The sequence below is a fragment of the Pongo pygmaeus genome, chromosome 19 (assembly GCF_028885625.2).
Source record: "Pongo pygmaeus isolate AG05252 chromosome 19, NHGRI_mPonPyg2-v2.0_pri, whole genome shotgun sequence".
Taxonomy (NCBI): Eukaryota; Metazoa; Chordata; class Mammalia; order Primates; family Hominidae; genus Pongo; species Pongo pygmaeus.
This window is the reverse complement of record NC_072392.2, coordinates 53009792-53026014: the sequence shown is the minus strand read 5'-3', so window position 1 is coordinate 53026014 and position 16223 is coordinate 53009792. Positions and strand designations below refer to the sequence as shown.

Sequence of the window (16223 nt, the reverse complement as noted above, 5' to 3'; positions counted from 1 at the left end):
TGAGGATACAACAAGATCATGTCAATATTGACATTCATAATGGCTGGGCGCAGTATCACACGCCTGAAATCCCAGCACTTTGGGAGGCTGAGGTGGGCAGATCGCTTGAGCCCCAGAGTTCAAAACCAGCCTGGGCAACTTGGCAAAATCAGTCTCTACTGAAAATACAAAAAATTGGCTGGGCTTGGTGGTGCACACCTGTAGTCTCAGCTACTTGGGAGACTGAGGTGGGAGGACTGCTTGACCCCAGGGAGGTTGAGGCTTCAGTGAGCTATGATGGCACTGCTGTACTCCAGCCTGGGTGACAGAGTGAGGCCCTGTCTCAAAACAAAAACAAAGACAAAACAACATTCCTAATAGTAGCAATAGCTACTATGTGCCAAGCCCAGGCACCTCTTCGAGTGTTTGCTGTCACCCTATGAGGTAAGTGTGCTTAGAAGTTACACAAAGCACACGGCTCAGTGTTTGGCCCATGGTAAGGGCCTAAAAGTGGTAGCCCCAGTGGTGGGGATGCTGCTGCTGCTGACCATTAACCCCAGTCTGCTCCACCTTCTTCCAGGCAGCCTGTGAGATGTTTGAGGTCCGAGGCAAACAGCACATTCAGATCCCCGAGCTCTACACCTCCAGTGTGACCAGGCACCTGCACCACTTCAGGCTCATGTGGGACTCACAGCCTTTGGACCTCAGCTAAAGGACCTGCTTCTCTTCAGCACACGGGGCTTGTTTGTGTTGGGGTCCGAGCCCTGAGCCCATGGTCAAGGAGACCCCCAAGTCTTTCTGAACAGAGACAGCTGGCCTGGGGGCCTCCCTCTCACTGCATGCAAGAGCCTGTTAGGGTGCAAGACTCAAGGCGCTGAGGGAGGCTGTTTCAGGAGGGAGCCCCAGGAGGGTGGTGGAGGCAGAAGGGGGCAGCATCTGCCGAGGGCCTACTGTGTGCCGGGCACCGTGCGGGGTTTCTGGCCCATATGGGCTAAGTGAGCCTGGACACTCCTCTTGGGAGAAAGGCTCAGATGGAGAAATTGCAGTTCAGGAAGGTGAAGCAAGCTGCTAGCCTGTGGCCACATTGGGATCTGGGCGTCAGCCTTCCAGCCGCGAAGGCAGCCAAGTATCATGAAGAAGGCATCACAGAGGCGATTCCAGGCTGTAGTGGTGAACTCTCCACTCTGCATCCCCAGGTGCTGTGCCCCGTGCCCTGTCTAAGGTAGTCCTGCGGGTTTCTACATGTTTAAGATATCCCCAGCATCAATGATGCTCTCCTGTGGATCCCAAGCCACGGAGATGTCCTGGGGCTTTTCATTTTTAGGGACCTAAATTGAATTTCCCAACACCTAGAAGCAAGACAGCCGCCCTAACAGACTCTTGCATGCAGTGAGAGGGAGGCCCCCAGGCCAGCTGTCTCTGTTCAGAAAGACCTGGGGGTCTCCTTGACCATGTGCTCAGGGCTCAGACCCCAACACAAACAAGCCCCATGTGCTGAAGAGAAGCAGGTCCCTTAGCTGAGGTCCAAAGTCTGTGAGTCCTGCATGAGCCTGAAGTGGTGCACGTCCCTGGTCACACTGAAGGTGTAGAGCTTGGGGATCTGAATGTGCTGTTTGCCTTGGATCTTTATTCGTGATTCAGAAACAGTGGAATAAAAGGAAAGGAAGGAAAACCCGAATGGCCACCTCAGCAGGATGCTCCAAGGGTAGTGTCCAGGTGGCACTGACTCAGAAATGTGGGGGCTTCCCCCACCCACGCTCAAGAGCCACTTTGCCATTTCACCATCTCTCTGTCCTCCACACCCCTCAGCAGCAAGCACACCAAGAATGTGTTCACCGTGAAGCTCAAATCTCAGCAGAATCTAGAGTCTGAAATCCAGGGAAGGGAAAGTGTAGAGCTTCTTGGATGATGCCCTGTCAATTTTATTTTAACGAATGAAAGACCAGAAGAAGTCAGTCTTTGAAAGGAGAGGACGGGAGCATCTGCTGGCATTAGCAGCCATGCCATCAGAGGACCGGCTCACCTGGACCCGTGGCTACCTGTGCTTTTACATCCAGTCTTGGTTAACCACGGGCCACTTTTCCAGCTTGGAAACTAAGCATCTGCTCCACTTCCTCTCCTTCCTTATTGAACTCTTTCACTAAAAGGACAATGCAAGAGAGACTTAAACTGTTTGCCTCATTCTTAGGAACTTTCAGGAAAAGTTTTGGCAGGGAAGGAGATTTCCCAGCTCTGGGATAGAGTCTTATGGATTATCTGCTGGTTTCACTGGTCTGTGCTGTCCTCCCTGCATTCATTAGGAAAACTGGCCTTGGTTCAAATAAGAACAGGATTTGTCCTGGTGACAGAGAAAGGTTTCTTCTGATATCCATATATCTCCGAGGGGGATGCTTTCTCCAGGCAGGGGCTGTGGCCAAGCGATCAGGGGGCTCAGAGGGCTGCTGGGAAGGGGTGGGCCCCTCTCTCCCCAGAGGGAATCTCCTGGGGACCTCTCGAGCACCCCCGCCCATCCTTTAAACATAAATTCATAAATACAAACAAGTAGGCCATTCATAGAAATATATAAAATATGTCATAGGAAAGGTGGAACTCTCATATGGCAATAATTATGACAGAGGCTGGCAAATGACCTGAGTGACCCAGAGTGACCTGAGCACTGACTCCCAAACACCCTCAGTAGGATGTTCTGCATCCCTGAGACCCTTTCCTGGGTCCTCCTGGGCCCTACCACCCGCTACACCATCCAGACCTCAGGCCATCCCCCTCTCTGTTGACAGAGCAGTCTCCGTTCCTGAACGTGCTGGTCACCACCAACAGCAGCTGCTCCTCCTCCAGGCAGCTCAGCGTATACTTCTACATGCAGAGAGCCTGGATGGCACCCAGGTGGACATAAGCCTTCAGCTCCCAGTAGACACTCTGGGCTTCCTACCCTGCACAGACATTCTGGGCTTCCCCTGACATCTCCCCCAGCCTGGGGCTCCTGTGCTCATCTGTCTCACCCAGTGCCCAGCACAGGCGCGGCACACAGAAGGTGAGTGAACCGATTTGAACACATCATCCTCGACTCTCCTTCCCTGCTCAAGCCCTGCAGCTAACCCATCGGCAAGTCCTGGCTCTGCCTCCAAAATACTGCGTATCCTACGTCCAAACACCTCTCACCATATCCACTGCTATTTGCAGTTCTGTGTGTGTGTGGAAATATTTCCAAAAAATTGGAATGAGCAGGTCACAGCTGTGCCTGGAGGGAATGGCTGGGGAAATGTGCCCTCGCCTTGCTGTTCTATCCAGGCCCACCCAGCTGAGGATAGGGGACCTGCCACAACTCTCCTGGAAGTTCCGGACTCCTGGGAGCTGGCAGGTGAGGACCCAAGAGGATTTTCAGCAACCTGGCTGACCTGGTCATCAGTCAGTCCCACCTTGGCCCACGCCTCTACATGGCACAGATCACAGCTCATTCCATCCTGGCATTACACTGGCCTGTGCCCTGCCTTCAGGGTCACATCTGTCTCCCAGAAGCCGTGCAACCCTGGAAAACCCAGGTCTAACAGTCAGGTTCCTCCTCTGTGCATTAACAATGGCATTGACGCCTGCTTTGCAGGGCGCTGGGAGGGGAGAGGGAGGTGTATGCTGGAGAGCTCCCCAAGGGCAAGGCCTGGCTCAGCGTCACTCACTGTCAGATCCTCAGAGCCCGGGGCTGGCCCAGCACGTGGTCACTATTCCCTAAGCATTGGATGTGATCCGTCAGTGCTGCAGGCAGGAGATAGAGCTTAGACAGACCCCCTGTGTCCTGTCTTCTTTATCTGCAGCTTACTCATCCTTGCCCGTTTCACATGCACATGCAGAGCAGGTTTTCACTGAGCTTGAACAAAATTCAAGCTAGAGCAGCTGATGGATATTGAGGCCTAGATTCACTATCAAAGTGTTTCTCAAACGGTGCTCTCCAGAACACCATGGAAAACTCATTTACTGCAAAAGTTTGAAAATCCCTGCCCACCGGTCTACCCTTGTGTATGAGCAATCAGCTCTACCATTCAGCCCAGGTGTGTGTTTGCTGGACCATCTGGAGGAAGCTGAAGAGACATGAGCTGAAGGCAGAGGGTGAGTCCAAGGTGGGATCTTCGGACAGGTACAAGAAGTTAGGCAAAAATGGGATAATTCTAGCCTTAATAACCTTAGATAATAGTTCACATTATTATTTAGTTAATAGGATTGTACTCGCGTTACATTTCTCAATTTTTTTTTAAGAGCTAAAGTCTCACTCTGTCACCCAGGCTGGAGTGCAGTGGTGCAATCATGGCTCACTGCTTCCTGGAACTCATGGGCTCCAGCAATCCTCCTGCCTCAGCCTCCTGACTAGGTGGGACTATAGGCACACACCACCATGCCTGGCTAATTTCTTTGACTTTTCTCTAGAGACAGGGTCCGCCTATGCTTCCCAGGCTGGTCTCAGACTTCTAGACTCAAGTGAACCTGAACCTCCCACCTCGACCTCTCAAATTGCCGGGATTACAGGTGTGAGCCACCACACCCGGCCTAAATTTCTTATGTGCCATGGGACTGCAAAACATCATTATTAGGGGCAGCCAGATGGAAGGTGTAAGAGGACACTGTAGTGCCTTTTGAATATTTCTGTCTAAAATCTAAAATCATTCAACAGGAAACATTTATTTTAAAACGTGAAGGTGGTTATCCTTCCATGAGTTTAAAGTACAAAGGCAGGCTCGCGGTGTCATCAGAATTCAGAACGCTGGTCGTGGGGCTGGGGGTGCTGGGAGGGGCTGGGCATGGTTGGCTTTGTGATCTGGGGGCTGGTGTGTTCCATCTCTGAATGTCTCTCGAGCTGTACACTTTCTTAATAAATTTTCATAAGTTTAACAAAAAATAAAACGAGGATGGGAAGCTTGCTTGGGTTGTTAAGCCTTGGGAAATTATCCAGCCATGAGCCCTGGCCCAGATGCTTCTAGAAACCTGGAGGGAACTGAGAACTTTCCAAGTGGAGGCAGCAGAGGCAAGGCCCTGAGGTGGGAGCGCACTGCTGCTCGTCCCTAGCTCTGAAGGGGGTGCCCTGGTTGGATTCAGTGCTGGGTGCACTGCAGGGCCGGGAAGTCCATGCCCACGTTGTGACTCAGTGCAGTGAAAGCCAATCTCACCCCCTCCGCAGGGTGTTCAGCCTGCCAGCAGGTGGCCAGCTGGTCCTCCTGGGATATGTCACGGACCCAGCAGCTCTGTTCGAAATCATAATGGGGGAACCAAGGGCCCCCTACATCCAGGTCCGTTGGGAGGCGGGGCATGGAGTTCCACTGCAGGAATCTCCAGGAACCCTGAGGTCCTCCCTGAGCCAGGGCCGGGCTGGGTACACCCCGAGTGCCCACAGGGTAGTTGTCTTCGCGGACAGCCCCAGCAGGACAGGATGTGGAAGAACGAGGTGCCCATGGCGGGGAAGCTGACCAAATGGGCCGCTGGAACCGGGCTGGTGGGCCTGGAGGGGCCTGCCTGTCCCCCTTGCAGAGGGTCTTCCCGCCACGTGAAGCCGGCACAGGCCTGGATGCCGAGGACCCTTGCTCGGGTTTGGCTGAAAGGAAAACAGACGCGGTCAGCGTCTCCCGTGAGCCCATGCAGGCCTTTCTGGGCTGGGCCCCACCTGCCTGCATCTCTGTAGTCCTCGGGGTCTCTGTGTGGCCCCCGTGGCCTGACACTGAGGACACGCCTGTAGTCTGCTGATCTCAGAGGGAGGGGTGTGTGCTGCCTGGCGTGGGGAAGCTGTCGTGGCATGGCGGGTGGCTCCTGGGACTGCCCCCAGGATTCAGACTGGCTGGGGGCTTCCTGCCACACACCTTCGTCCCAGGGCTGTTGGGCCTGGGATACGGCCCCCAGTCAGAACTCAGGTGGGAGGGGCCTTGGTTGTCACCCAGCCCCTTGCCACCTCACATGGGGACCCGTCTCTGCAGTGGGTTTTTGGGCCCGGACGTGGGACACCCTCTGCCCTCCTGGGCTGCCCAGTCCATGCCAGGACTGACCATTCCCACGTCTGGCTGAACTCTTGGCTCTGGCTCTGGGCCCGGGGTCCCGCCTGTGCCCTCTCCCTGAATGCTGTGGGGGTCAGGGACACTGATTCCCTTGTCTCCCTGGCTCAAGGCTTGTTGTCCTGGCAACCTTGGAGGAGCGTGCACGAGTGAGGGGCCTCTGCTGCTCTCTGAGGCTGTGGGTGCTTGCAGGGAGGGGCGGGGTCTCCCACAAATGGGTCTGGGCTCATCTAGTTACTTTGAGGGCCCTGTGAGGGGGAGAGCGAGACACCGTGGAAAGTGGGAGGGGGCTTGTTGGAGGGTCTTGCCCACATCCCCCTCCTGCGTGCACAGCACGTCCAGTATACAGGCACTGAGCGCCTGCCCTGAGGACCGGTGGGTCTCCTGTACTTTCTTAGAGTGCAGGAGGAAGAGGAGGAAGAAAAGGTGAAGAGGAAGGCCCAGGTAGTAGGGTTGCGGGTCCCGGGCACTCCCCTACTATTGACTACCCCAGAGGGTGACATGGGAGGGGACATGGCACTGGAGCCCACCTGGGGGTGGCGGGTCCTCCTGCTTTCTCGTTAGTTTCTTCATAGAGGCCCTAAGATGCTTGAGCACAGTGTCATCATCCCTGGCCCAGGTGTAAACGAACTGGTTCCGAAAACGTGCCCACAGGCCACACCTGGACGACTTCATGAGGCGCTCTAGGGACAGGGTGGATATCAGGCCAGGAGAGTTACCTGGGAATGGTCACAGCTCATACCCCGTGGCCACTTCAGTCTCCCACTGGGCGGTGCCGGATCCTTTTGTGGCCACCCCAGGCATCCAGATATACACAGGAGACTGTGGCTGGGGGCGACCTGGGCAGGGAAGTGCGCACCACACTCTGGACTTTCATCTGGGTCATGTGGGGGATGGACTTGGTGTCACAGTGTCCTGCCCAGCCCCCCTGGCCAGACCTCCCTCTGGGCCAGAACTGAGGATCATGAGGACAGGGTGAGGAAGCTGCCCTCGGGCCAGTCGGGGTCTGACCCCAGGGCTCCCCAGGCCCCACTGGGTGGACATAGACTTACTCTGCTGAACCTTAAAGGCAATGCTTGTCATCGGCATCAACACCTGTTCTCCTTCCAGCAAATAGACGTCCCACAGGCGCAGGGTGAGCCCGAGAGAGATCTGTGGGGACAGCAGGTGTGAAAGAACCTGGTCCTTCCAGGCTGGGGCTGGTGGCTCGAGCTGCGCACACTGGGGCTTCAGTCTCCAGAGTCAGTGACCTTCCCCATGAGGGTCGCCTGAGCCCTCCAGGATGCTGGGTCAGACAAGGTCTTGCAGCTCCTCATGGGGGGCACTCATTTGAGTGGGGATGTGGCTCCTGGAGAGAGGGGCTTGCCCAGGGCTTGAGGCTTCCCTGAGCCCTCTCAAGTCGGGTCCTGGCCCAGCCTGCCCATGAGGCTGGGCCTGAGCCCCAGCCACTGCCCTGGGATGACCCCTCTTGGGCAGAGGGTTTTGCTTGTGTGTCCTTTGGGGACCCGCCTGAGCCTCCTGTGGGCTGGGAGTGAGCCAGACCCCTGGGCTGGGGAAGCAGGGCACTGCAGGGCATGGAGGGTTCCTGAGCCAGGGTCTCCCTATGCCTCCTTACCCCATCAATCAGTGTCCAGATAAGGCAGCCTAACGAGGAACACTGCCCACATAGACCTTCCTTGTCCTGATGGAAGCAACAGAGGTGCTCAGGCCACTGGGCTGCCCTAAAAACCTCCCTCTTCCTGGGCCTCTGAAGACCCTTCCCCTAGTGGAGAACACTGGGTGGTGTCCAGAGCTCCCCACAACACTGTCACCTTCCCACACTCCCAGTGGACACACTGCCCTTTGCCCTGCTCTGCAGGAGCTGGGCCCCCATCCCTGTGCCTCTGTCTCCTCCAGGAGGAAGAGGAGGAGGAAAGGAAACCAACTCCCAGCCCACGGAGAACCCGAAGTCCCAGGTCAGGCCCTGGCTGGGATTCAACCAGTCACCAGCCCCATGAGGGGCTCCAGCTCCCCTGCTCCTACAGCCCCACGGGAGGCAGGGCCTCTGGGAAGAGCTGAGGGGACCACAAACTCACCTGATGCCACATGGTCTTGGGTTGTGACATGGGTACCACATGCTCCTGTTGGTCTTGGAGCCCCTGGACTGTCCCGCCATTTGGGCTGTGAAATCCTGAGAAGCCCCCAGCCCATCATGAAATCAGAGCCTTCCCCCAAGATGTGGGGCCATCAGCTGCAAGAGCTGGGTAGCTGGAGAGGCCCCCAAACCCCAAGGCCTCCCACCCTCCCATCTGGTGACCCCACCATGCGGCCTTTACCCTGGGGAGGTGGGGCGGGAACATTCCCTGGAGCCTGGCTGGAGGTTCTCCTGGAGGCCTCCTGGGCCAGGGTGCAAAAAGGGCAAGCCTGACTTTGAGGCCACGACAGGGTGGCCAGAACTGGGTGGGTGCTGGGCTTCCTGGTCATCTCCTGGAAGTGGGGTCGGGCCAGTGAACGGGATTGGGGAGATGCTGCCACCTGGGCTTGGTCGGCCCATTCGTGGGCACCAATGGCAGCAGGAGCCCGGGCAGCTGGAGGGCAGGAGGACTCTCAGGGAGGGGAGAGTCAGCTGCACCGAATCAGAGCCGGAGGGTGTGGCTCCAGGACACAGAGGGTGGCCACGGGGAGGATGAGATGCCCTCTGCTGATGGGGATGAAAGGCATCTGATTTGGGCTTTGGGGGTCAGCCGTGGACTCCTGTGGGACCCTCAGCAGAGACATCCTAAAGTCTCCCAACAAGCTGGCGACACAAGGAGGGTGCCTTGGCTGAAAGCTGTGATCACCTGGCCAGGGTGGCCATCCCCGGGTCTGGCTGCAGGAGGTCCCCGGGGCAGCTGTTCACTTACCCTGCAGAGAGTGCCTCTCACTGGCCAGCAGCTGCACCAGTGCCCAGAATGCATCCTCCTCAGGCAGGTAAAGGAGGAACAAGGCAGCGATGTTGCTGAGGTCCCTGCAGTAGCCCACCTCCTGCAAGAGCCAGAGTTACCATGGATGGACATCACCTGGGAGGGCTGAGGTCACCTGGGAGGACTCATGTCATTGGAGAGGGCAGAGGTGACTGGAGAGGCTTCCTCTGAAGAAGAGGCTTCCTCAGGATGCAAATTCATTTCACGACAAGAGCCAAGTCCATCAGGCACTTCAGCACCTTGTCCAAAATGTCTGCCGATAGCACCATCCTGTGTGGGATGCTGCCAAGCTCCTGGGCTTTGGGGCAGCCCCAGGAGGAGGGCGTCATTTCTTGTTCTGAGAAGTGGTGGTCAGGCCCAAGTGACAGCAGGAGTCCAGGCCCTGACTCCTTTGTGTCTCAGCTTGACCCCTTGAGACCACTCCCTTGCTTGGAGGTTTATGGCAGTGGTGAGCTGGAGTCCTACCTCCTATATCCTGGTGGGTCACAAATACTAACTTTAAAAGAAGCAACGACACCCCCACCAGACACCCACTCCTGTGAATATGGAAATACGGCCCAGGAACCTCACTGCCAGGAATACTCACCGGGTTATACTGCGAATATGCCAGGAGGATGTAGAATAGTTCCCGCTGCCTAGGAAACAGAGAAAGGGGGCTATGGTTTGGTTTGTGCAGATGCTGTTAGTTTCACTTTGTCTACACAGCCTAACAGCAAATCCTATTTCAGGTTCAGATGATTCACCAGATAAGCAGTGAGCTCTTCAGGGCCTGAGACTGTTGAAGAAATGTTTCAGTAAAATCCACATCTGTGACATGCAAATAGCTCAGTTGTACAGTGACTTGCCTGATCCTTTTCACTCTGAATGATTTTTTTTTTTCAGTTTGCACACATGCCAGTTCAGTCTGTGGGTGTACAGTTCCTCCACGGTCCTAAACCAATGTGCAGCGTCTCCTGGCCACTGCCGCAGCCCCTCCTGGAGCGACTCCTTCATCCTCCAAGTCTCCAGGGTGGCCCCTATGCACCCAGCCTCTCCCCAATCCATCAGCCCCTGGCCACCCAGACTGCTTCTCAGTCCGTATGGTTTGGCCTTTTCCAGAATGACCTAGGAATGGGAATCCTACTATGGTAGCTTATTGGATCTGGCTTCTTTCCCTTAGCAAAATGCATCTAGGATCCACCCACGTTCGTGCGGGCATCACTGGCTCCTTCCCTTTTCTCACTGGGTCTTCCATTTGAAGGGAGGACCAGCCTTGCTCTCCCCATTCCCGTGTTCAAGGCCGTCCCCGAAGGCTCCCTGTGTGAGTGACGAGCAATCAAGCAGTGAACCTGGCAGGCAGGTTTCATGTGGATGTCAGTTTTCAAATCGGTGGGTTCAATATCTGTGACACTTTGGGGATGCGTGGTTCAAGTCCACTGAGCTTTGTGAGCCACTGCCCAACTGGCTGCCAACGTGGCTGTGCCATGTCATGTTCCCAGCAGACCTGGATGAGAGTTTCCAGGACCCCAAATTCTCCTAGCATTTGGTGCTGTCATTGTTGCCTGGGGGGGCTCATGGGCCCTCTATCCTGCCACTCTCCCATGGGTCCTACCATGGGTCCGCACAGGTCAGGGAGAGCACCTTTCACCATTGTGCATGATTTTCTTTGCTGTCTTCTGTCTCCTCAGGATCCTTCTGGGTTCTGGCCCCACATGTTCCAGTCTGACCCAGGGCTTGGAACCAGGGAGGTGCTCGGTTCATGGTGCCGGCTGCTCCCTGGGCCAGGAGAGCTCTTGGCAGCTCTGTCATCCCTCCTGGGTGACCCTGGCTTCTGCTCCGGGGAAGCCCCCATCCCTCTAGTTCACTCCATCTCCCCTGGGGCCCTGTGGCTCCTGTAGGCTTACTTGGCTCCATATCGATCCCTGAAGAAGATATGCTTCCTTAAAGTCTCGCTTAAGTCCAGGTCAATCTGGTGGATGTGTTCAGATGACCTCTTGCCCTTCTCTTTCATGATCTGCAGGGCAGGGCCAAGAGGAGGAAGCAGACTCAGAACAGATGGAAGACTCCCTGCCCCCAGTGGCAGTCAGCCCACAGTCAGCACTTCGGGAAGAAAGGACAGAAGGAAGGTTTCCTTCTCCAGAAAGCTGCATTTTGGCTTGTTACTGAAGCCAGGGAGGGTCACCACAGCTGAGTTTGTCTGTGGTGACTGTGTAACCATGTGTGCCCAGGGTGTTCATCTGACCTTTGCCCCCAGCCCCCCAGGGTGGTCTTGACGTTCCCTCCAGCTGGAGACCTGGGCCCCTGACACGGCCTGTCATGTTTGTTGTGCTCTGGCTGAGCGTACCTTGTATTTTCTGGGGTTTTTCAACTTGATTTCCTGAATGTTCAGGAGGACTGACCACACCGGGCCCCGGATGTTCATGGGAATTCCCTTGTACACTCGATCTATGAGCTGTGGGCAGAAAACAATCTGGTGTCCCAGGCCACAGGGTGACCCCAGTGGGGACCAGAGCCCGGGGATTCTGGAAATTGTCGGTTTTGGCCCCATGATTCCTCAGTAGAGGTGAAATCAAGTTGGGACAGGGTCTCCCTTCCCAGGACTGAAAGAGTGGATGGACACTCAGAGTCGAAACTCTGATCTGAACCTTTTCCTTCCTTCGGGTCACCAGGGCATCCCTAGCCTTGAGCTCTGGGTTGTCCCAGCCCTAGATTCAGATTCCCTCCCAGCAAGGTGATGCTTGCATGAACAGGCAGGAAATCTGGCGACCAGGCCTGCAGTCCTCTGGGCGAGGACAGTGTGCCACCTGCCCTCTGAGAGGCTGACGGTGCCAGGCCACAGCCATGGGTGCCTGTCCCCTGTCTCTGCAGAGAGTGCTTTTGGGGGCCTCTCCCCCCACACATTACTTTTGTACTGTGCTTATATGTCTCCCATTCTCCCAGCATTTTCCTCCACTTGCTCGTCCGTCTCATCTCCCGCCGATTCTGTCAAATGAGGCATGTTGGAGTTAGCGGAGCTGCCAGGCTTCCCAGAGCCGTCCGCGGACGCTGGGTCTTGGGCTCTGGAGCCCTGGTGGGACCCAGCTGGAAGGAGCCAGGGAAGGGCAGACCTCAAGGGCTGAGAGCCTTTGAGCAAATGAGCACCAGTGGGCTGGCTTTGGGACCCCGGGATGTACCATCCTCAGGCCACAGACACACCAGTCTTAGGTCCCAGCCTCTAGGTGGGGTCCTGACACAAGCACGCAGCCACCCCCAAGCCAGGACTGTGGTTCTCCTTTTGAAAATTTTATCAAACTGCCAAAGTTAACAGCAACCTGGGGTCAGGTCCAGCAGGGACTGCTGCCCCTCCCAGTGACAGCGTGTTGCCCTCACCCACCACCGCCCAGGCCGGCTGCTTCCTCTGCCTCACCGACCACCCGACCAGTCCCTACATCCCTGGACCAGCCCCTCCATGCATCAGGCTCTTACCTTCACCTCCTGTGCAGCCAGAGGAGGCAGCTCCGTCTCACTGTAAGGCAACCCAGGCAGAGCTGAGGACCTGCACGGGGCCTGGAGCCACCCCAGCCCGGGAGCAGACCCCTAGAAAGCACTGGCTCTGTCTCTATCCAGCTCAGGGCTCAGCCCAGGAGAAGGCACAGGGAAAAGAGGACAAGGGTCTTCCTGTGGGACTGACTCCCAGGAGGGGCAGGACCTGGGAGAAGAAAGAGTGCAGGGACAGCCCGGCCGGGGTTACTGGGGCCCCTGGTGTGCGGGGCGGTCAGGCTGCCCAATGGGGCTGTCCATCCTGGACTCGAGGTGGTGCTTTCTGCTGGAGCTGAGAAAGGTTAGCCCTGAGATGGGATGGGGGTCACCCACGGTGGGCAACCGGGCCCTGACAGGAGTCCCTCAGGGAGTGACCACATCACCCCACCAGGGTCAAAGGAGCCTGCCCTGAGACCTGCCTGGTGTACTCTAGGTGCACCAGGGGCCCTTCCCACTTGACAGCCCCAAGACCCTTGCAGGTTCTGACCTCCCAGCATCCACCTGCCTCTCCCTGCACCCGAGCCACACACCTGCGTTTCAGAAGTGGCACGGCTCATCAGCTCCCTCCCACCCTACCTCCCCAGGGATCCTCTGTCTCTCCATCTTATGATCCCTGAGGGATGAGCCCCTGGATGGGCTCCTTACCTGGCCCCAGATCCCTTCCCAGCACCAGACCCAGGGTCTTTAGCCACAAGCCCTGCTGCCTCCCTGGCCTCACCGTGGGATGCCCAGAATGGGGCCCTGCCCATCTTCTCCCCCATTCTCCTAGGGCTACAGCCTCCATTGTCACCATGCCTTTTCCCCTCATGGGACAGTGAGGGCTGTAGCTCTAGGGGAATGGGGGAGAGCAAGGGCAGGTGGGCCCTCAGAGACCTGCTGGACAACAGCCCCGAGGCTGGGCCAGGCATCCCCTCACCCTGTGGCCACAACCCTTGGATCTCACTGGGGTTGTCTCCAAGTAGACAGGGCCAGACCCTCAGGCTGCCCCGCTCCTCTTGTGCTCACTTGCCGACAGAACTGCTGAGAGCCCAGGTGCCTGACCTAGCCCAGTCTCCATTCCCACCGGCTCCCTAGATGGGCCCCACACCTCTGGCCTAACAACAACCTCGGGCTGGACCTGCAGGGGAGCCAGGGAGGAGTTCTGTCCCTGGAAAGGAGGTTGACCCGACCTGGCGAGACATGTCCTGCATCAGAAAGGCCTTTCTAAAAGCAAACCCATCCCTGAGCTGAGACAGGTGCTTTAGGGGTGAGGGGAGTGCAGACGACTCACTGCAGAATTCCAAAGTGATCAATGTTGCCGTAGATTCCAACAGGCACAGGCCCCTTGTCCTCTGGCAGCCCAGCTCGGTGTCCCTGTAGCCCAGAGGGAGCTTGTTGAGGGGTCCAAGGTAAAGGGTGCAAGGGCCTGGGGGCATTGGCCACCCATCCCTGCCCTGTGCTCCTAGGGAGCGCAGGACCCTTTGACCAGGGTGCACTGGAAGAGGCCTCCCTCCAAGAAGCAGACCGACTTGTACCTTTTCGTATTTCATAATGATGTCCTCTCGCTCTTGTGCCCACCAACTGTCCGCGTCCTCTACCATGTCCATCCTGTGAGACAAAATTGTCTAAAGGTTACACTGTACCTGACAGCTTCGGAGAATACCTGAACCGCTCCCGCCGGGCTCCTAGATGCTGGCTGGCTCCGTAAACCCCATTCCACCGCCGCCCCCAGGTAAAAAGGGGCCAGACCCAGTGGCCCACAGGTGCTCGAGTCTCTGGAGTCTCAAGTCCCAAGCAGGGGTGCGCATCTTCCCAAGGACTTGAGTACAGTGGGACCTAGACAGAGAATCCTGTTGTCCCCAAATGCCATGAAATGGGGGCACACCTGCCCCAGCAGGTTGAATGGTTTCCACCTGCCAAGGGTGAAGGGCCCATGATGAGCTGTTCCAGGGATGTGGAGGCAGACTGGGCTCAGTGACCAGAGGTCTCTGTACACTTGGCCTCCTGGGATGCGCAGGGCCACAGGGATGCCCCGTTTCCTACAGGGAACAAGATCTCTCCTGACTGCTCGGTTCTACTCCGCTCATCACTTTGGCTACCATGACCCTTCAGTCTGAACAGTGAATCCACTTTAGGAATAATGCCTGTTGAGCAGGAGGGTGTTTGGTTTGGGGATGAAAAAGATCTATTGTACTCATGGAAACCACATCTCTCGCAGAGGGACTGTGGAGTCCACCATTCTGAGCTGTCCCTAGAGGAGGAGGCTTCATTTTCCTGGGTCACTGAGGAAGAACAGTGGGTCCTTGGTCCTGGAGAACACCTGGATGGACCGTCCCTCCTGGGAATACTCGGGGCAAAAGGAGGGCGAGGCCTCGAGAGGACCACACAGAGCAAGAAATACCTGGGGAGAACCCTAGTGCCTGGACCCCTTTGAACAGAAGGGAAGATAGTCTCCCCTCAGCCAGCCCTCCAGGGCTCCTTCATTTTCCACGGCTGCCCAAGGGCAGCAGGCTTCCCCGGACAAGAGACCATGTGTGTTCAGTGGGGCCCACAGCGACCATCAGGACCCAGCTTAGGGCACAGAGGTGTTCTGAGGACCGTCCTGTTCACCCCACCCACAGTGGATCTATACCAGTGGCTCTGCCAGGACCAGGCTCTGCCCCATCGGGATCGGAAAGCTGGGTAGATTTGGGATCTAGGGCAGGGAGGTCACAGGGTTCAGGCCTGAATTCCAGCACAGCACACGGCAGGGCTGAGAGCAAAACTCAGGGTCACGTCTGGATTCCCAGGCCGGTTACTGCCTCTCTGACCCCAGACGTCTCATCTGTCGAATGGGTACATTTGGGAACAGCACCCACTCTACGAAGCCACCACGAGGACGAAAGAGCCAATTGTCTACACGGGCAGTGTAGAACGGGCGCCTGGTGAGTGCTCAGGGATGACCCTCCTCGGTCGCTGCCCCACAGGCGCTAACACCGCCCACACCGTCACCACTGTCCCCAAGTCAACCTGGAGGGAAGAGAGCAGGTCACACTCACCTGATTCTGATGAATCAGCTGGCCTGGGTTATGCCTCTCAAGGGAGAAAACCTTTGAGTCCACAGAGCTGCTCACAGATACCACCGCCTGTGTGTAACTGCTGTAGAACACTGAGGCAGGCCAGAGAGCGGATAGGTGCTAAGCACCAGTGACATTCTGAGGTCATGGCACGCATCACAATGGGGCCTTGCCTGGGTCAGCAGGGCCCATAGTCAGGGTCCTCCACTGCCTGAGGCGTCAACATGCCTGCCTGCGATGTGTTTGTGCACGTGCGTGTACACGTGTATGTGGGTAAACACGTCTGTACACATGTGTGTTGCTTCTCTGGCCAGGCCCGGCTGCCCCACTCATGTGTGCACCCAGTTCCTCATCACTGTCACCCCCGAGGCCCAGGGCCAGCATCAGAGCATCCATGGGTGCTCCCTAACTTCAGCCCTCCCTGTCCAGGGTGGTCCTGGGATACACATAGGGGTGGAGGGAAGTGACTGCTGCTGTTGGATCTCAGAATACAAAAGCTAATACTATTACCTAATGGTCTTTTTAGTGTCTCTAATGGTATCACTTCTTCATTTGTGATATTTTAACTGGGTATTTCTCTCCATGACCCTTGGATATTCTAGCTAGAGGATCCTGTGGGGAAAGTGCCGGGCACACACTAGGGGCTCACTCTTCTAGACATGTTATCTAAAACCTGGTTCAGCTGTCCTTCCACGCAGGGCCTAGGGGATGCCAAATTCCAGGGTCCAGAAAGAGCTTGGGATAAA

General features: G+C 56.6%; 1 protein-coding gene across 3 annotated transcripts; it reads right to left on the bottom strand.

Annotated features, from left to right (window-relative positions):
• Nucleotides 1–4625: 4625 nt before the first annotated feature.
• Nucleotides 4626–15644, bottom strand: LOC129016565 (TBC1 domain family member 3G-like). 3 transcript variants are annotated; one of them, XM_054455915.2, is made up of 16 exons: nucleotides 15460–15644; nucleotides 14307–15316; nucleotides 13957–14029; nucleotides 13713–13795; nucleotides 12389–12428; nucleotides 11828–11905; nucleotides 11268–11375; nucleotides 10828–10937; nucleotides 9531–9579; nucleotides 8885–9005; nucleotides 8078–8172; nucleotides 7618–7683; nucleotides 7055–7154; nucleotides 6533–6685; nucleotides 5116–5551; nucleotides 4788–5072 (listed from the first exon to the last, which is right to left on the bottom strand). In XM_054455915.2, the coding sequence occupies exons 2-16, from the start codon at nucleotides 14354–14356 to the stop codon at nucleotides 4940–4942; spliced, it is 1695 nt and encodes a 564-aa protein (XP_054311890.2). In that variant the 5' UTR covers nucleotides 14357–15316; nucleotides 15460–15644; the 3' UTR covers nucleotides 4788–4939. The 3 variants fall into 3 exon arrangements, with proteins under 3 accessions (XP_054311889.2, XP_063513083.1, XP_054311890.2); XM_054455914.2 differs by having other exon boundaries at nucleotides 4626–5551; XM_063657013.1 differs by lacking the exon at nucleotides 15460–15644 and having other exon boundaries at nucleotides 4626–5551; nucleotides 14307–15339.
• Nucleotides 15645–16223: the final 579 nt, after the last annotated feature.